At 39.3% G+C, this 21777-nt stretch overlaps 1 protein-coding gene across 1 annotated transcript in view; it reads right to left on the bottom strand.

The window, feature by feature from the left end:
- Positions 1–2144: 2144 nt before the first annotated feature.
- Positions 2145–21777, bottom strand: part of CRISPLD1 (cysteine rich secretory protein LCCL domain containing 1) — a 42311-nt gene continuing 22678 nt past the window's right edge. The window contains exons 6-15 of the mRNA XM_089517487.1: positions 21260–21360; positions 19226–19381; positions 19072–19132; positions 18885–18951; positions 17887–18017; positions 15829–15872; positions 15659–15731; positions 14632–14707; positions 7420–7550; positions 2145–5860 (exon numbers count right to left, since the gene is read on the bottom strand). Coding sequence (XP_089373613.1) covers positions 5809–5860; positions 7420–7550; positions 14632–14707; positions 15659–15731; positions 15829–15872; positions 17887–18017; positions 18885–18951; positions 19072–19132; positions 19226–19381; positions 21260–21360 — 892 coding nt within the window. The 3' untranslated portion in view covers positions 2145–5808. The remainder of the gene's footprint in view (positions 5861–7419; positions 7551–14631; positions 14708–15658; positions 15732–15828; positions 15873–17886; positions 18018–18884; positions 18952–19071; positions 19133–19225; positions 19382–21259; positions 21361–21777) is intronic.

The raw sequence follows: 21777 nt of genomic DNA, 5'->3' as shown, positions 1-21777 counted from the left end.
CAAGTAAAAGGGAACTGTTGCACATCTCTTACCTTGCCTATTCTCATTTATTAATAACTTTGACCATCTTGACAACAGACTGATATTGTTTAACCACAGGTGTCCTAGCCTGAGATATGTCAGAGGATGTGAAAATGTCTAAGGAAACTCATCAAAAGAAAATTCAGAAGGCAAACCTATCTCAGAAACCATATGTATTACCTACCATTTTACCATACCAGAAGCACCCTATCAAACCTCATCCTCAAGGATCTGTGAGAGATGAGAAAAACAATGTTCCAGCCAATAGTCAATTTAGGTCAGAAAGCTACAAAATTCTTATGTGGCCCCATCAACAAGAAGTCAGTTAACGTCACTGATCCAAGAAAAGGCAATTGGATACCAAGACCAAATGACAACAGGCCAAGGTATTTAAGCATGCTGACCTCCCTTTTTTCTGCATGTAGTTCCTGCTTTGTTTCCAGATAAACCTTTTGCTTCTCCTTGGACTAGCAGCAAAAGGCCTACTACAACCACTAGCTAACTTGAGCTGGGGAGAGGTGACCACATTGCTTGAACTGGTTTGACATCACAGAAAATATTGGAAGATAATTCTAAAATGTTTTCACTTTCTATTAGGGACATAGCCAATTTGGCTGAAATTAAGACCATCCGTATAAGCTACATCCCATATGTAGCAAGAAGTCATGGGATTTAGTAAATCTAAAAGACAGGAAGCTCCAGAAGGAAGGAGGGGAGAGGAATGTGTTGAAATAAGGAACTGAGGGGGGGAAAAGAAATAAGAAAATATTCCAAATAAATCTAGTACTTGTCAGAGTATGGCATGTGCCATACCTTCTGTCACTGTAGCATTGTGTCCTGGCAACTCTAGTAAAGGATCAGATGCATTACTAAGAGAAATGAAAAAGAGATAGGCATTGAAGTTCATGCACTAACCTGCATTAGCTGATAGTGTGGTGGACAGCTTCCAGTATACATGATTAATTGCAAAAAAAAATTAATCCCTTGAATTGCAAAGAACTGTTCTTTGAAGCTGACTAAATGGCATATGGATCTATGTAGTTTCTTAGTATTTCCCTTTCTCTTAGTATTTCCCTTTCTCTAATGAATCAGGCCTGTGCAGGGTCAAGCCTGTGATAACAATATTATATTAAATTGAACCGAGAAAGTCTAAGGCTTCATAGGCGTTAGCACTTTGCTTGTTGCATCATTAAAAAATGCTGTGTTTGTCTATTAAGGATTCTTTCTATGTTTAATGAAAATACCGTCAGACTCTGGAAAATGCCTGCTTATTAGTCTGACTGTTTGAAATTACCAAATGGACTGAATAAGAAGTGTTATCCATAATTGATTTAATAGGACTGATTACCATTTCTTAATCCTAAATACCCAGCGTGCCCTCTTAAATCAATTTAGAGTAATGTTTCTTTTACCACTTTTGCTGTAGCTTCTTGCAGTAGCACATATTTGCACACAGAAGGTCCTGAATTCAATTCCTGATCCCTGTGCTTCCCTCAGGACCAGAGGCAGGTGATAGAAGAATTTCTACTCAGGTCTTTGGATAAATGATGCCACTAGGTTAAGTGAGCAAAAAGTCTCACATGCTTTAAGAGAATTATCATGCTTTAACCTTGAGCTCAGTTGTGAAAGGCCTAATAAGATGCCTTTAGACCAAATCTATTTTAAAATCACTTGTCCATTAAAACACACACACATACATCCAATTTAGCCCATAATTCATGCTAGATTAATGAGAGAGGATCAGAGTATTCCACTAAACCATTTCTTTAGCTCTTGGATCAGTTATAGCTGTGCCAGGATAGGCATATCACCCCCAGTGCAGCAAGTATTAAATTGGTCCATACAATAGAATCCTTTGTGCGCGCAAGTGGATTTAATCCAGAACTGGAAACTAAGCTTTTTGTTTTTTTTGTTTTTTGTTTTTTTTTAAAAAAAAAACACCACAAAAATCATTTCTCTGTTTCTGTGCTTAATGCTGCCTGCTGCCCAAAAGATTTTGGAGCTGCTCTGAAACAATAATAGAATTGCTTATTCAGAAGGCAAGTGGTTCCAAAATAAATACAAATAAAATGAGAAACAGATGGATTTTAACAAATAATGAACAAAGGCTTCATAGTCTCCAAAGCAAGTTTTATTTAGTGAAACTGATCATTTTCAGTTAACATTCAAGAATAAAGAAGCAGTGGACTTGAACAGCAGGTTAAAATGGAATTGGGTAAACCAGAGGTCAAACCCTTGCTCTTCCTTAATTGTCTTGTATCAGTTTGTAAAAGTAATTGTCAATATCATTCTATACTTGTGGCACTTTTTATCATTCTATCACACTCTACCAGGCAGAGGGAAGTCTGTGCAAAGAAAAGAAACTTGATTCTAAGAAGCTGGAATAGTAGGAATCCCATTGACTATATACTTCAGTGTGTCACCAGGCTCATTCTTTTACCTTTCTCTATGTATATAAATGACCACCATTCATCCAATTCTCTGGGGAGGGATAAGGCAAGAGCTGGTGGAGGGGACTTTCCTGTCCCCACTGGCAGAAACCAATGGGATGGGAAGAGAATTTTCATTTCTCTTACTCTGTCCAGCACAGCCATGGGAATCCTGGGGAAATATATTTCATGTTCCCTGATAGATGCTTTCAGGTTTCAGAGGGCTCTTGGTAAAGTGCACTGAACAGGCTTACACACAACAGTGTTGTGCAGCTGTAACATAGGTCTCAACAGTAGGAGACAGCTCCTAGATCCTGCTAGAACTGAGCTGGGGCAGGGAGTCAATGGCGGGATACATACCGCCATTTAGTACGTATAGAATACGTACTAGGGTTAGGAAGGGGCGGTGCTTCCGCACCCCCCTAACCCTAATACGTATCCTATACGTACAAGATGGCGGCGCCCCTTCCACATGGGCGCCGCCATCTTTGCGTATTGGACGCTGAGCATCCGTACGCGTCGCGCCGCTTGTGACGTAGCGAGCGCGCCCCTGGCGCCTCGCTACGTTGCAAACGCGACGGTAAAAGAAGCTCCATTTTGGAGCTTCTTTTTCGGTCCGCGCGGGAGTCGGGCCGTCTGAAGGCTCCGGCTCCCCCGCGGACCTACTGGCGGCGGCGGCAGACCGCTGCAAAGTGGCGGTCTGTACCCCGCCATTGTTTAAAGGGTGCCCATGGCAAGGAATTAGACCTGGGCTCTGCATGATACTGATGCTGAACCTGTATCCCATTCACAATGAGATGCCAGGAGGAAGGGGCAACACAGGGCAGTCTCTCTCTCTCCCCTTCCATTCCCATACTAAGCAGAATTCTGGAGCTGGGGAAGGATTTCCCATAGCCTAGGCCAGGGGTCAGCAATCTTCAGCACTAGGGCAACATGTGACCCTCAGCCTAATAGCAGAAACCTGTGCAATTTATCAGTTCATACCTGAGATTTCTGGCAAGAGTGAATGCTGCCTCCCCAGCAGCCCAATAGATGTAGAGGGAACGAGAGGGAAATTTAGAAAAGGAAATAAAGAGCAAGAAGAGAGAGGAGTTCCAGAAAGAGAGGAAAAAGTAGTATGGCTCTATTTTTATTTCTGGCCCTGCTGCCATTGAACTTGCAGCACCTCTGAAATGTGTCTTGATAAATTACATCCAAGAGAAAAAATCTACAGACAGATTGAAGACCAAGGAGAACAGAGGCAGAGTCAGGTGTGTGGCCGAACTCTAACCTTTGCTCTGTATAGGAAATGGCTTATTGATTTCTGTGTTTAGGGACAGAAGAAAATTGGTGGGATTATGAAAAGGAGTGAAAACCTGTGTTCCATTACCAGCCTTATCTGCCAGAACTGGATGGCCTGTTAGGTACTAAGATATATATGAAGTGCTCCCTTAAATTGAGTCAGTAACACTGAATCCCCTAACCAAGCAGAATCATTACAGAGCTCAGTTTCAGGTATTTCTTAGCTCTGGTGTCTGATTTAGATATTTCAGAAGAGAATAAACTAGGGACTTCATGCATGCAAAATGCATTCTCTACTACTGAATTATGACCACTCTTCAGTATTTGTATCAGATGTAAGGAGGGAGGGAGTGTGTATGATATGCCAAGCATATGAATTTGATATGTCAAACATATTTCTACAGAATATGGAAAGGTTACTGTTTTGGCCCATAGCTCCCAGAATCCAAGAACTCCCAGAATAGCTTCTGGGGATTCTGAGAACTATAGTCCAAAAAAAGTAGCATTTCCAAGATCTGTATTACTGCAGGATTGAGAAAAAGACCCTTTTTTGTCATTTAGTTGAGTTTTATTCAAAAAAAAAGATAAAAAGATTTACCTAAAAAGCTAACAATATTTGCCTAACTACATGAGGTAGTACATGTAGCACAACAAACTAATACTGTGATGCATGTATAAAGAATTTCCATATCAATGGCTGTTTGAAAAAAATTATAACATTCAAATTATAAAGATACAAAAAAACCCTCAGAACACAAACAAAAATATTTAGCAGTTTTACAGAGTTATACAATATACTATTTTTTCTGCTATACCACAATATGGTAGGATTTAATGCACAGGGATATTTAACATAAATGAGATCAAATGAAAGAATGGAATTGGCATCATGTCCTGCCCTGCAGGAATATATGACAGATAAAGAAATTAAGATTATTTGGGTTCTATGTTACACATTAATTTACAGTGCAATTCCATCATTCTCCAATATTATACAGGGCAGCATAGATACTATCTGGTGTTAACCCTACAAGCAACATCGTGCTTGTAGGACTATTTGTGGGAAGTGACATATTGCAGCCAAAAATAACTATTATTTAGTTTATACTCAGTGCTAAAGCTTTATTTGAATGTCAGTCCTAATAATGCTTGACATGTTTCTAAAATAAAACAACTCAGCTTTAAGTCATATTTTGCACTTCTTTATACAGATAATTATTTCATAGCATGTTAGTAGCTGCTAATTATGTTTTCATTTTTTTAAAATGTACAGAAACATAACTAAGTATAAGATTAACATATTTTAAAACATCTGTAGCCAGGGTCTCAGGATCACTTCTAAGTAGCATTTCTTTAAAGATTTTGGAGGGAGAGGGGTAAAATTTTGTTGTTGTGTGAGTTTGTTTTTGCCTTTGCCTTCTTCTGAGGCTGAGTGTGTGGCTTGCTTAAGGTATCCATGGCAGAATGACAATTTGGACCCTGTTCTCCAAAGCCCTAGTCCAATGCTCAAACTACTACACCACCCTGGCTATTTAGCAATAAAACTAGCAAACCTCAATTTTGGGGGGTTTCCATGCTGATATTTCTATAGTAATATCTGCCACTGCTTGCTTCAGGGCATCAGTTTTGTTTCCCAAATTTAAACCACAGGAAAAATCTATATATAGGGGCTTGATGATCTAGCATACAAATACCTTTATATTTAATATTAGTGGCATATATAAAATATCATCATGATACTATATTCAGATTTTTTAAACTGTGAAACATTTGTGAACTTTGAACTGCATAGAAAAATGCTAAGAAAATATAGCAATATTTAACACAGGATTCAAAACATGTTATTTACTATTGTAGTTTCTTATATGTGTTTTCCCATGTTTAATTTTATAGATTACTCCTCCCATTAAGATTTACATGAAGTTAAACACTTTTTCAATCAGGAAATAGTAAATATCTTCTGTACAGCAATATTACACCTTTATACAAACTCCAGGAAGTAGATGAAATGGAATTTTATTTCTCTTCTTCCAAACACTGTCTTTTGATATTGTATTTATAAGTTATATGGTAGCCTTTAAACCACAGCAAATACTCTGAATGCTTTACTTCCTGGCGGATTCTGTAAACTGCAAAAGGAAATAAAATAGAATATTGTTCATATATGCTGTTACTTTATAAAATTCCAACACTACCATGCACTCTTGTTTTAATCTTGCACTGACTTACAGTACATACTTAGAATATCCTGTTCTGTTTTCTCTCCAGACCTTAGAAAAGTTACTTTTTATGACAATGCCATGAGTCCCCTATGTTGGCCAGGTATCATTGGATTTGTCATCCAAAAGGGTAATGCTTCCATGTTCTGGCTCCCCTATGAGATGAGATGCATAGTTATGTGGAACATGATCTTCAGTGGTAGCGCGATGATTCTGTAATTATTTGTCTAGGAAGGTATATCTTATTCTAATCTGGTTAAATCTTTACAAATATATCAGATAAAACCCTTTTTGCCTCAGAAGATTTTGGGAAGAAACAAATTATTACTCACTGACCGCCAAGCTTTTGTTTATTTTATAGTTTCCCTACTATTATTTCCCTACTATTTAATTTCTATTTTTTTGCTCAGTTAAATTATTGTATCATTTTTTGGATAATTACAAAATCAAGATTAAAATACCTCTTAAATATATACACCTATTCCTCTGTAACATGGCAGCTTTAATTCCTTTGGAAGAGGTAACTAAGGGCCAAGACACACTACAGAAATCATCCAGTTCGAGGCTGCTGTAATTGCCCTAGTTCAATGCTAGGGAATTCTGGGAATAGTTTGGTGTGGCATCAGAGCCCTCTGACAGAGAAGACCAAATGTCTCACAAAACTACATTTTCCAGAATTCTCTAGCATTGAGTCAGGGCAGTTAAAGTGGTCTCAAATTAGATTATTTCTACAGTGTGTTTTGGCATTAAGGTTGCAAACATCTCCCAATTCTTCTCAGAAATTAAAAATTAACAGGTAGTTCAATTAAAAAAAAACAAATTTTAAAGATTACAGCATAAAACTCTCAGCACCCATCTGTCTACAATTTGGCAGGCATAATCCCCTGCTAAGCAGCTTTTATTTCTGCAAATTTTATTCAATTCTGATAAAGGGAAAATAGTTACAGCCAATTATTGGATTTCAAGTTATATTCAACACTAGGCATGAATATCTGAATTTGATTCTCAGATCAAATTTGAAATCCAGCTCAAAGCAGTCTGCTTCAAATCAGTCTTAGCTGTAGTAGGCTACTTTCCAAAATGTTGCCTCAGGACCCAGACCAAATCTGTTTGTGAACATCCCTACTTTATCTAGTTTATCTGACAAACTGAGAAATTCAGTTTGAAATCTGTAATAAAAATTAATGAAATTCTCTCATTAGCTACCACTACACTGTTACAGAATCAATAAACAAAAGAGTTGTTTTTATTCATAAGCAACTCTTAGAGTTATGATTTTAGGTTAAAGGAGACAGTCAGTTCTCATACTACGGCATCTCTTCCTGGCAACACCTACTGTTATGCAACAGACTGCTTAATTGTCATGACATAATGACTGAATTACTTCAAAATGAAATGTAGGAATACAAAGAATGACAGGTGTATGCAGATAGATAGTAAATACATTTCTTTAAACGTGTACTTTATACCTTTCTGAAAAAATGCCATTTTGAAATGAAGCAATGTACATTCTTCTTTTATCCACTGGCATGATATCAACAAAGCCCCCTTCATTGCGAATTACCCCAGCATGTACAGCTGTCCGACAGATGCTAGATATCTGAAAAATTAAAAATAGAATTTTTAAAATTGAAGATCTGCATTGGCTTGATTTCTGTAATTATTGGCTGCACTGGTGCCTTACAAGAAGCCAGCTCACACTTGCTTGATGTCCTCTGCCAATGCAAATAGCTAAACAAATTATGGCACTTCCACCTATGTTTGGTTATAATGAACACATGAACGAGGAAGTACAGTTTGTCTTTCCCCAGATATAAGCCATAATTTTGAATTTTGCTTATGATTCTGCCTTGTCAGGAGAGGGACAAACCAGGGTTCCTTATTCACGCAGCATCATGATCAAGCAGCCACCTATGGGGCATCCTCAGTCTTTTTAACCATTCCTGCTTGCTGGAGGAATCAAGATAATCTAGCAGTGTGCAGGGGGTGCAGTGGGTTCAAGCCACACTACTTGACACCCAAAGTGGGGGAATAACCCCAATGCTCCCCCCCCCCCAAAAAAAATCTGCATTTTGGCAGAAGCAGGCTATGGTGTTCACCTGTGTCCCTTTAAAAATCCAAATAGATGGCGTGAGTGGAGCGAGGCACAGTGGGAGGAGAAAGAAGAAACCTCAGTGGTTTTTTTAATTTAATTTTTTAAAAGATTTAAAAATATATTTTTTAATGTTCTTAAAAATGACATTTCATTATAAAATTATGTACATGTAAATAAATTTCAGGCTGTGTATATGATACTGTAATTTAAAGGTATAATTTTAATTTTGCTAGCTGTTTATGTCACAACTATTGCCATTACATTCATTGATATATGGGAATTATGATTTATGAATACAAAAAAACATTACTAAGTATTCTGCATGTGGTATGAGAAGAGGTCAACTGGAGGGTGGGGGTGATACAATGAATTACCATATCAGGTGTAACCAACCCTAGTGATGTCACTGGCAGTGTGTACCAACTCAGTAGTCAGAATCCTTTAGAATTTTAGATTATTTTGATGTACAAAATATACACAGCCAGCATGGTGTTGTGCTTTCAGCACTGGACTATCGTTCTGAAAACCAGATTTTAAAGCCCTACTCAATCATGGAAACCCACTGAGTGACCTTAGGAAAGTCACACTGTCTCAGCCTCAGAGAAAGGCTAAGGCAAACTTCCTCTGAACAAATTTTGCCAACATTCAAGTTAGGGTTATCATAAGTCTGAAATAACATGAAGGCACACAAGAGCAAATAAAATTCAACTTTTTTTTCCTCCTTTAAATAGCAATTTCTCAATATGAATGTTGTAACTGATACAAGGTTATGTAAGTTTTGATCTCTTGCTTTGTAATCCATAAGGGATTGAAAAGTGATTAACTTTTGCTAAACAGAGACAAACTTGGGATTCCAGTGAAATTCAGGGGACATTTTAGATATAAATAGTGGAATTTCAACATAATTTAAATATGTTTAATGAGACGGGTGTTCCATTTTTCTTCAATATCATGAGCACCACCTTCATATTCAGCCCACAAACCATTAATACGCACTCTAAAATAGCAAATAAATGTTTCCGTTTTTAATGAACTTCTAATTATTTCAAGTCAATTTGGAAAAAACATAAGTGTTTAATCTCGAGTGCATTTTTCCTTTTAGAAACTAATTTTATTTTGAGCTCTTTCTATCTTTGGCGCTTTACAGAGCACCCAAAAAGGGCGCTCTGCCGGCGCCCATGTTTGCTGTGCCAGGGAACCACAGCGGACAAACCGTGCGATTTCCTGGTGCAGCAAAAAGAACCCGCAAAATGCAGGTTCTTTTTGTGGCGCGGTTATGACGTTGCAAGGCGCCAATGGCGCACTTGCAGCATCATAACCGTGCCACGATGTGCGGACGCTAAGTGTCCACAACGTCAAAATGGCGGCGCCCATCTGTATAGGGTGCCGCCATATTGACGTACCCAGTACGTCCTAGGGGTGAGGCCTGATTGGACGCTGCATCCTCGGCCAACCCCTAGGATGTATTGGGGGCATGGCAAAGGCTTGTGTAGAACAGGCCTTTATTTTATAGCAGTGATGGTGAACCTTTTACAGACCAAGTGCCCAAACTGCAATCCAGATCCCACTTATTTATTGCGAAGTGCCACGTCCCTCTGGCTTTCTAGTAACAAACTCTGGCACACTCTGTGCTAGGGTGACAGCACATTTGCCCACAGAGAAGGCCCTGAGTGCCACCTCTGGCACGCGTGCCATAGATTCACTACCACTGTGATATAGTAAAGTGAGGACAAAAAAACCCTACTGATGTTGTCCAAGTTGTAATCTGTAGTGAGACCACCATAAAAAGCATGTTGTATCTTATATATCTTGAGTTGGGGTTATTCACATTAATTGGGGGAAGGGATAATGCACTTATAATAAATATATTTATATCTATAAATAAATGCAATGCACAAACAAATAAAGCCCAAGTATGCATACTTTGTTGACCCTGAAAGATGCTGCATCATTTATAAGCTGCATATAAACACTGCTTACTGCAAAAAAATAAATGGCATCACTCGTAAAGGAACAATTTCTTCTTAAAGTCTGACACACAACTTTGAGCTGATAAGGTTACTGAGATATGGTATATGTAAAATAGCCTTATATATTTTCAAAGCAAGCCAAACATTTCATGCAGTATTAAAACACCTTGCTTCATGGCTGTGCTTTGGCATGTACCAGTATTTAACAGGTCAAAGAATCTGAATACCAAGCTGCTTAATCATTTTCCTTCTTTTGCTACTCAGCAAAATGTCAAATATCTACTACAGCATACTATTAGCCTGCAAAGGCATGTTACACACATTTTAAAGGCTCTTTTAAGCATTCCTCTCTACAGATAATATTTGTTTCCATTAGTATTCACATCACGTGTTGTTCTTAATCATTGACTCGTCGCTCCACCTTACATCTCAAGTGGATGCGACAGTCAGGAGCACCTGTTATCAGCTTCGGCAGATACGCCAGCTGCGTCCTTATCTGGGCCGGAGGGACCTTGGAACTGTTGTACACGCTCTGGTAACCTCTCGCTTGGACTTCTGCAATGCGCTCTACATGGGGCAACCCTTGTATCATATCCGGAAGCTGCAATTAGTGCAGAATATGGCAGCTCGACTGGTCACTAATACGTCTAGGGCCAGTCATATAACCCCAGTGCTCAAAGACCTGCACTGGCTGCCTATTCGCTTCCGGGCGCAATACAAGGTGTTGGTCGTTACCTATAAAGCCCTAAATGGCTTGGGCCCAAGGTATCTGACGGACCGCCTCTCCCCATATAATCCGCCCCGCACCCTCAGATCATCGGGGCAGCAACTTCTAAGAGTTCCGGAGGCTAGATTAGCTTCTACTTCCAGGAGGGCCTTTATGGTCTCGGCCCCCAGCCTCTGGAACTCGCTGCCAATGGAGCTCCGCGCAGCCACCTCCCTACCCCAATTTAAGAAGGGGTTGAAAACTTATTTATTCAAACAAGCTTACCCCTGAATATTTCTCCCTGAATATGTACTCTCCTCCCCCCTTCCCTCTGCCAGTATTAGACTGGCATGAGGCTGTAATATTTTTAATATGTCAGCTCTTATTGTGATATGGTTTTTAATATCTTGTATGTGTTTGGATGTATATTGTATTGTGGATCTTGTTGTACACCGCCCTGATTGAAGAAGGGCGGTATAAAAATAAAACTTTTATTATTATTATTTATTTTATTTTTCTTGTCCTGTACCACAAGATCACCAACCAGCTTTCATATACTTAGAAACATATAATCTAAACTGTAACATGATCTTCTGCCGGCATGTAACAGTACAGCTGGTGTCAGCCCATACAGTAGTAGACTACTTCAGCCACAGGCACACACATTGTAAAAAGGCACTGCTCAAATTTCTTAAGAAGCCAATATTTCTACAGTTATTCATTAACAAACAAGTGATGACAAGAACCAAAAAAATGAGCTGTAGAAAAAAGAAGTTGGCAAGAAACACGTCTAGCTTATTTGACTGGTTTCCATGCCACATTCTTGTGACCTCAAAGTGTTTGAGATGGCTTAGAACCACAGCTTTTTCAAACATCAAAACAAACTATGCAATAAACAAATGTCTAAATCCAATATCACATTAGCACTACACAATGCATAGTAGAGAAGGGAATTGTTATGTCATTGGAAATACCCTACTGGATTCTGTTCAATTCTGTTTTATCTGTATCATCTGTATATGTAGATCTGTCTGTCTGAAGACCTTATCAGGATAGTATTCTGTATTTTATAATTTCATTCTTCATTAAGTAATACAAAAAAGGGAAACAGACTCTTTAATACTTTACTGGATAATTAAAATGGGGGAGGGGATACAAAAGGTAAACAGCAAAATGAAGTGCATGAACTTAAAAATGAGTAATAAAATTTAAATATGACAAAATATATAGTCACTTGAAAACCTTGAATGGCTTTATAAACTATCAGGCTGAGAAACTACTATATGACTTGTTTGCCTACCAGGTTTCCTAAGCAGGTAACAAGCAGAGCCTATCCTGAAATTCATAACATACTGTATCAACTGACTATATAGATCTGTATGTGTAAATAACAAGAAATATTTTTCTAATCTGTAGATACCTGTACCTCCATTATTGTCACTACTCAGATTTATCAGGCAAATTGATCTAGGCCAGGTATCATATTAGAATATTTCAAGAAATCAGTTTATCGTCACAAACTGTTCAAGCACTCCTTAGTTTTCACCTGTCTGGTGCAGCCTATTGCTGGTTCCTGGGAACCAAAAATACCTGGTGCCTGTATTTTCTCTGTTTACTGACTCTTACCTAAAAACATATTGAAAAACTTTTATCATGTATTGATATTGATAGTATTATCCACATAGATCTTTGTGTAAATATGTGCTGTGAGGGGAAAAAAACAAACATCAAAAAGGCCTCAGTACTGTTAGAGTTGCATTTAATTGTTCAGAGGCAGGCTTGAGGGAGATCTAGGAAACTACCACAGCTTCCTTCCCCTCTTCCTTTACTATTTTGCTGCGTCTCTCTGGCCCAAAACAGATGGACCAAAAAGTGCAGCTTTCGGCCATTTCAGGGGCATGGCATGCAGATGACACATGCCTCCAATGCAGCTGAAAGCTACTCTCAGGCCGCCCAAGGCATCCCGAAACCAGCCAGAAAAGGAACAGCAAAAAGCCACTCCTTTCCAGCAGCCCATTTAGGACTGCAACAGTGGCCAGCTTCAGTACCAAAACATTTGGTCTCCGTGGTCCTGGGACAATCAGGGCTGGAGCAGCCAGAGGCTGCTCCAAGCTGCCAAGCTGCTTTGCCCCTTTGTCTGGTTCCATGCTTTCAATCCATTTGAAGTATAACTTCTAAGATAAATTCTAGAACAACAGAACAGCCAATTTTCTGCAGGCTTCTGTTGCTTCAGCTGGCCAGGTGGTGCTACTGATGCACATGCTATTTTGGTAAAACACTACCATAAAGTATCCAGATATATCCATATGTGCAATCACAAAAAATTGAATTTTGCAGTACTTTATTAATATGTACATTTATATATCAGTCAAACACAATTTTAAAAAGCACCCTAGATCCACCCATATCTATGACCATGCAGAGAATGCTGATATGTTACAGATGGTGGAGGAATTTGTGCAAGTGAACATTCTGTTTGAATTCTGATAACAGGAATTCTGGTTTACTTAAACTATTCATTTGATATATCCATATGTCTCAATGGCAAAAAACATACTTTTATCAGGGATGTCATCCTTGTACAATACATCAAGACAACTTTCAAGAGAATGCAATTGCCAGGAGATTTTTCAATTTCTGGAACTTGTTTTGAAGGGGGGAAAGGTAGTCCAAAAAGCAATGCAGATGACATTGTTTTTTGTTCTTTTGAATTTTGCAGAAAGAGCAAAGTTGTACAGAAAGAAGTTTTATGAAATATTCCGAAGGTCCTAAAATGTGAGAAGATTATGAAGAATGTATAAAGGTTTATTTCAGCACATAGCCTTTCATATATTTGTTTCTTGCACCCATAAACAAAATAAGTAAAGACTGACATCCTTAACATTGGGTCAGTTTGAGAATGCATGGAAAGGTGCACTGTAGTCCTTGACAGGGTTTCTTTCCTATGAAGAACTGCTATTAAAGTCCTAGAATTCCCTACAAGTTGCCAACTTCCATACATCATTTCTTCAAGGAAAAATTAAGCAACAGAAAAATAGAGGGAAGCAGACATGGAAAATGGGCACAAAGTAACTTTCCCAAGAATTTGCTTCAGCAATCACCCAGCCTGACCACATATATGTTGGTTATGTAGGGGTGGAAAATATTAGACACTGATATTTAGCTCAAAAGCAGATATTACACATGCAAAGAAAATGCTAATGAAAGTGATATCCACAGGCAGGCTTTTCTCCCTATTCAAGTATACCCACTTATATTTAATGTTCACCTTGTATAAACGCAGGCCATATTGAGAGTATTCTTGGCCCCAGTAACAGCGCTCAATGATTTCGAGCAAGGTTAGAAGACTTACAGTACAACATCATTATGATATGGTGAATATTATATTATGGTGGAATGGAGAGAGAGCCCAAGATGTAGATTCCATTTTCACCAGAGCCTCATTGTAGCTACAAAGTTTTGTCCTGCTCCCTTATGGAGCTCCAGCAAAATGGGGCTATCTTTAAAGATGGAAACTCAAAATAGGGCGATTTATTAAGAAATATAAGCTTACCAAAAGCATTCAACATTAATTCTTCAGCAAAAAAATGAGATGCCTACCCACATCCACCTATCTAAAGCAAAACGTTATAGCCAGTGAGGCTCTGGTGAAAATGAAATCTACATCTTGTGCTCTCTCCCCATTTCACCATAATATGATATTCAACATACCATAATGATGTTGTTGTATTGTATGTTTTCTAAACTTGCTCAGAATCACTGAGTGCTGTTACTGGGGCCAGGAATACTCTCAGTACTCACCACCTTGAGTCCCTGTATTGGGAGAAAAGTGGGATATAAGAAAATAATAATAATAATAATAATAATAATAATAATAGCAATAATAATAATGATGTGTACTCTTACTTACATCAGAATAAATTCGTGTTCCAATTACTCGTGCATAGTGTGGATTTGCCTGCATGCAGTTGTGAGGACAATAGACCCTTAAATCATAGGAAAGAAAACAAAAACATTTTCAGATATAAAAATAAATCCACGAAATAAAAAGGATTAAAAGTAAAATATCACATCACTTTTTCCTCTCCCTGCCTCTTCACCTCTGCCAAATCTTTACAAGACAATCGCTGAAGCTACCACAGCAGATTTTGAGGGTGAGGATGGATGGGGCAGGGACGTAGCCAGGATTTTAGGAAGGGGGGGGGGGTCCAGACTAAGGGCCACCATTATAATGGGGCTTGGGTGCGGCGGCGCAGCAGCACACACCATTCGTTTTTCTAATGGAAGGAGGGTGTCCGGACCCCAAGAAACCCCCCCCCCCCTTGGCTACATCCCTTGATGGGGGAAATGTCTGTAGGCTCCTTTTTCACTGAGATGAGGACACAATAGGCAGAGGAGCCTTTAAAAGCTGCCTTGCTGGTCTACAACTCTCCAGCACAGCTGAGTGGGTGCAGAGGTGCATTTAAAGGCTGCCTTGCTGGTCAACAAGTCTCCAGCACAGCTGAGTGGATGCAGATGAGCCTTTAACGGCTGCCTTGCTGGTCGACAACTCTCCAGAACAGCTGAAAGGGCACAGAGGAGCCTTTAACATCTGGCTGCTAGTTCCAAGGATGTTGAGCCATTATTCCACCTGGGCCAGAGATAGTGGTGGCAGAACAGTCGGGAGGCTGCTTTCTCCCTTATTTTACGTGGGACTCAGAGGGAAGATACTTCATCTGGGTGGTGACTGGGTGAGAGGAGAATGATAAAGAAGCATAGCCATGTCCGCCCTTAGCTGTCCTATTTCATTTTCTTTGTTTAAATTGTTCTAATGGTTTAACTATTGTAACTGTTATTGCATTTTATTATTATGTAATGGTGGGGATTGTATGCAGACAGTATAATGTGACTATTGCTTATATTTGTATTTTTATTATATTATTAATTGGCTTGTTTACCTTGGGCAATGTGTGGCTGGCTTGTAAAATGGACATAATTGTTCAACAGTTGTTTCACAAGTGATTGCTTGTACTGCAATTTAAAACAAAAATAAAAATTACACAAAAATACGTAATTAAATGACAAACAAATAAACTAGTAGAATTATATCATATAAATAAATGCGCACCTGTTACTTTAGAGACTGTGAAGGAATTAGCAGACTGGTACTTGCTGCAATACAAATAACATTAGTATTAATTGTTGTTGTTTTGCTTTCCACAAGCAACACAATAATGGCATATCATGATGATGGTGATGTACAATAAGGCCATAAAACAGTAAAATAATAACATAATTCAAAGTGGTATTGTGATATGAACAGTTATTTAAAACAAGAAATGACAACAGGAACAGCTGTAAATAAATTTCTAAGCTACTGTTCATATTGACTCTTTTGTGCTTTTGTCTTTGCTTTTCAAAACCGATTTTCAAATCATAGGCATATGGAATATCCAAGATTTCAACATTTCATTCTTATATCACAAATGGCAGATGGCAGCTGGAGCGAAGGGAAAGGCCAGCAAAGTATGTCTGCTGCTAGCTATCAGAGCCAGTACTATAAGAGCTTTGGTTGCTTATGCTCCCGACTTTCTCCCACCTGCATGGCAAGGTAGTGCCTATGTGGATAGGAGGGACAGGGGAGTGAGGAGGCTTGCCAAGTGAGGAGGCTTGCCTGTTGCTCGCTATCATGGCACATGATGGGTGATCTTCCTCTTGGCTCCACTGCCCCTTTCCACCTGCACAGCCACAGCCATGTGCCAGTTGGAGGGAGACAGTGGACAGCTGATCAAGAGGGCTCATCCAGCACTGGCTAATCTTCCCTGTCTTCTCCCACCCACAGGGTCATGTAATGTTTGTTATGTTGGGAAGCAGAAAAAAGAAGAAGAAAATATCAGAAGCGAAGGAGAAGAAAGAGAAAGAGAATGTGCATTTTATAAAGAGGGAAGTAAAGAAATAAGAAAATGGAACAGAAAGAGTTCACGGCTGTGGATGGAAAGGGAAAGATCCTAGGGGAAAAAAGAAAAGGAAGGTGAAATGACAAGGAGAGACCCAGAGGTCATTTTGCTGAGAGCTGAAAGTAGAGGGGACTCTACTTTGAGAATACCACCAAATGTAAACATACAGAAGGTAAATGAAAAGGGAGCTATGTGGATCTTGGAAAGACTGACATGATTCTAGTGTAATCTCTTGAATGAAACCCAAGTTTCATAGCTATTATATTATCATTCAAAACAAAATACATAAAGGAGCCCCCCCCCCACACTTACCTGGGGGACGGGGGGATTTTGATGGCTATGGCTGCAGTGAGGACAGCAGGGAGCTGCCATCTTCTCCACGTGGTCCAGCTTCCCCTTCCCAGGATCGTTTGCATTTTTCATATAGCCAGGAGGGAGCAACCAATCAGTGTGCAGGAGAGGTGCTGCTTAGGCACCCAACTTGAGGGAAGCAGTTTTCCCTCAGGTCTACCTGAGCAGTATATAAAAAGGAGCTCTCTGCTCAGCCAGGCACCCTGGTTTCAGTATCCATTCCACCCTCTGTTCCTAGCTTGCTGAGGGTTGTCATGGACATTCAATGGATTTCTTTCCTTGTTAATGCATGCTCATAGGTTATCAGTGTGTTTATTCCTCTGTCACAACTTTGAGGCACTATGGCATGGTGCAGGATCCAGGTGCCACAACAGTTGGGCCTGATAGCCAAGTATCTATCAGTTCAAGGTGACCTGTTAGGGGACTTCAGGGGAGGAGGCTTAGAGGCAAAGCTCACCATAGGTGAACCTCCCTCATCATTGGATGGCAGAAAACCACACAATAGTTGTGTGTCTGAGTGGCTTTCTCATTGGCTGATTCCTGTTCTGGATTAGGAATCCTGCAAAAGGTGAATGTTTGGGGTCATTCAGTATCAGACTCTGAATCTTTGCTTTATGCCAAGCCAAACTATGCAGCTGTTACCAATACATTTGAGGCATTTACTTTCCAATAACCCATGTTGTAGTTTGTTTTATGGTATCCTCAATCAGACTACACAGGCCTTTAGTCATTAGCCTGCAATCAATATTTACCATAACATTTTAATGGATTTTGACTAATTTATTTTACAGTTATTTACTTTGTGTTACTAAAATAGTCTGAAATGTTATAAACCTGGTACTCTAGTATCCCGATACAATGGCCATCTTTGTACTCACCCAATTGACTGTACTCCATTTCTATAGGACTTAATAAAATAGTGTTTTCTTCCTTGTCTGGTAACATCAACCCAGCCACCATCATTGTCAAGGATTCCATAATGTATTGCAGCTCGGCAAATGCTTGATTGCTATGAAAGAAAAAGAAAAAACACAGAAATCAATACCTTTTAAAAATATTTCTCCATTATATTTCTAAAAAGTAGGAAATTTGGTTTTTTAAAGAAAATACTGACTGTTAAATCTACTGTCCTGGAATGTAACTATAACTTAGCCACCATTAATTTCAGTCTGACAGAGGGGAGCTAGGTGATACTGTCAGAAATACATATTACTCTGACTATGTTTGTGAATTATATTCCACGTGAGGTCTAAACTCAGGTCTACAATCCTGAATGGGCCCATTTTGTTAAGTCAGATATTTTTTTCAAGATAAGAGATTGGATAGAAATTTGTTCCCATCTATTTTTGACCACAGCTTATCCACTTTGCAGCTCCTCTTAACTGAACACTCACCTCAATGCAATTGGTGACTGAAAATCTGTACATTTATGAGTATTCAGTCTGATCTTTCTATCTTAAATATGTGTTCAATCAATGCACAGTTTAGCACAATATGTTGAAAAACGTGAATACGTATGAAAAATCCATAGAATCATGTTTAATCTATTGGGGGAAAGTGCATTAACTTTTAAAAAATCTGGTTCTATAGTGCATTTAGAAAATATGAGATTCTCTATGAAAGTGAGAGGACTCAATCTGATATGAATACAAATTAGAATTAGTTTCAAGACAGAAATCAGAAAAGCTAAGCGAGCTCAGATTCTGATTAATCACATTCTTATTGCCAGATATTTCTCTCTTCAGAATTTTTTCTTTTTATCTTATGTTTAAGCATATTTTCTCCATATAATGTTTTGTCAACTATAATATATATGAGTTGACTATCCTAGCTTAAAAATGAAATCAATTAGGTTTATACTGAATTATATCTTTACCATGTCATAATGAACACTTCCCACAACTTTGGCATTACTGTCCAAACAGCCAGCAGGACATTCATACCTAAAAAGAAAATCAAAACAGAAAAAGCTTTGAAAAGGATGATAGGAAAATGGGCTTTCTTAACAAAAAAAGATGTAGTTAGTTTCATGGGTTATTGATAAACTGTCACATTCATCCTACCTATTACAAGTTGTTCCTTTGCATTGGTCCCTCAGTCGCACTTCACATGAAACAATTTGAGCTGAGGGGAAAGCAGTCAAGATTATTGCAGTGTTTCTGTGTGTTTTGAGATCCAATTAAAATGTTAAGCCTGTTAAAAATAGAATTTCCTTACACATTTGTTGTTTGCTGATGACATCATTTCTTTCACTGTCATCAGAGGAAGACGAATGAGACCTTAATCGATTTTGTGATGTCTCCTGAACATGTGGCTGCTGTCGTTCAATCTCATTGGTTTCCATCTCTGGAGAATAAACTCTTTCTGAACCCTCTGTCAAAGCAAATGAAAGAAAGAAATACTATTCTGCTGTAGCAGGCCACACTGAATAACTTAAAAGTGTAAGTGGTGAAAATTTCAGATGTGTCTTTACTAATCACTAATGAAGGGGAAACTTACAAAGCAACCCCAGACACATTTCTCTAGAGTTTTCTCTCAGGAGTTTATAGCACTGAGGTCTTAAGCACTTCTAGATTCTATTTTGTACAAACCTATCCCACTGAAATCAATGGTACTTTAAGGTCACAATCCTATACCCATTTACCTCAATCAATGTCTGATTGAGATCAGTAAGGCTGCATCCATACTGCAGAAATAATCCATTTTGATACCATTTTAACTGCTATGGATCAATGCTATGGAATTCTGGGAACTGTATTTTGGAAGCAATTTAGCCTTCTCTGTCAAAGAGCTGTGGTGTCAAAAACAAATTATAATTTTCAGAATTCTACAGCATTGAACCATGACAGTTAAAGTGGTGTCAAACTGGATTATTTCTCCAGTGCTGGTGCAGCCGAAGACATTCTTCCAAAAAGACATGCATAGTTACAACACAAAACACAGGTAGACAATGTGTAGCCAGATACTGTTGGACTGCAACTCCCATCATTCCTCTTTGCTAGCTAGGGTCACTGGGAATTGTAGTCCAACAAAATCCAGAGGGATACACTTTGCCTAGCCCTGCTTTAAAAAGTTAATACTAGATGCCTTGTAATAACGGTAATACCAACCATTGTGAATTTAAACCCCACCCCCAAAAGCCAACATACACATCTGTTTAAACAATGGGAGATTATTAAATTCTTTTGAGGCATGCAATCTGGGAATAATGACTGTATTCAGAAAGAAGAATCACAGTGGCTGGCTACCTGTGATTTGCGGTGTAACTATGCATATGTAAACAAACTTTTTTGACATTTTTAAGTGCGGATGTGATAAGTGAAACCAAGGGCTGAAGCAGACGAGCAGTTAGGAGCAGCCTCTGACTGCTCCAGTCACAACTGGGCCCCAATTGAGGTCCCAAACTGGCCACTGGCAGGAGAGATTGTTACTGCTTCTTTTTGGGGTGGGTCTTGCAGCCTCTGTATGGCTTCACAGAGGCTCTGGCCACTCCAGGAGTATGTGTCATCTGCGTGTCACATACCCAAAGTGGCCAGAACTGGCTCTTTTTGGCCTGTGTGTTTCAAGTCTCAGAACTTTATCGCACCGGGTTCTCGGCCCGGCCTGGCAGAAAACGGAAACGAGTGGGAGACGGATTTTACCGCACACACCCGTCCCTCACTCGTTCCGTTCCCCCTCTCTTCCCTGCCCATTCCGTTCCAAAGGGCACGCTTTTTGAGAACTGTTTAGAACAGTTCTCAAAAATTTCCCCCTCTGGAACAGATTAAGAACGGAAGAGAGGGGGAACGGAACGAATGAGGGACGGGTGCGTGCGGTAAAATCCGTCCCCCACTCGTTCCGCACTCGTCCCTGCTCCTTCCGTTCCGTGCTCAAAACGGAACGGAAGGAGCCAATGCGATAAAGTTCTCAGTCACCTTTTGTTTCAGGGTTATTTCCATTTCTATTAGTAGAAGAACTCTGACCCAGAGAACACAGCCTATTGGAGTGAGACATGTGAGACAAAAAGATGACCTAACACATTATAACAGCTTCTGTTAGTTAGGCCCTTCTTCTCAATGAAGCCTCCTTGCACAGCTGAAAAATATGCAGAAGCCTTTGCTCAATACATACTATCCCACATTAAGTCAAAGGATTCCCCTTAATGTCAGACTCCCAACGAAAGTGCAAAAAGTGCAAAAGTAGAGATGATTGCTACAATTATTTAATATTGTATTTAAAAACATTATTCACAATAGCACTAAAAATACATACCTTTATAACAAAGGTTTTCTCTACAGCCTCCTCCAAAACTAGGTGGACATGCAGAACATGGGCGGCCATGCTTATATGGTGCATGTCCCCACCAATTACCCCTAGGAAGAAACATGCTATTTTGTGAAATAGGTTCACAACATCTATTCTGATTTACACAACTGAAATGGGTCACAACTGGCCTAATCAGTACACATCTAGTTGTTGTTCCGTGCCTTCAAGTTGTTTCTGATTTATGGCAACCCTAAGGTCATGTTGCATTCTTGGAAATTTTCTTCAGAGGGGATTTGTCATTGCCATCCTCTAAGCCTGAGAGAATATCACTTACCGAAGGTTACCCAGTGATTTCCATGGCCAAGCAGGGATTTGAACCCTGCTCCCCAGATTCATAGTCCAATGCTCAATCCACTATACTACACTAGTGCCCAAAGAAAATGCTTTGCCATCCACTGTGTCTGTACATTTTATGTGGACTGTTTTTGGGAGCACTAGTATTTCTCCTTTAAGAACAGTGGCAG

The sequence above is a fragment of the Sceloporus occidentalis genome, unplaced genomic scaffold, assembly GCF_023333645.1.
Source record: "Sceloporus occidentalis isolate IW3139 unplaced genomic scaffold, rSceOcc1.0.p SCAF_3, whole genome shotgun sequence".
Lineage (NCBI taxonomy): Eukaryota > Metazoa > Chordata > Lepidosauria > Squamata > Phrynosomatidae > Sceloporus > Sceloporus occidentalis.
This window is presented reverse-complemented; position numbering and strand designations above follow the sequence as displayed.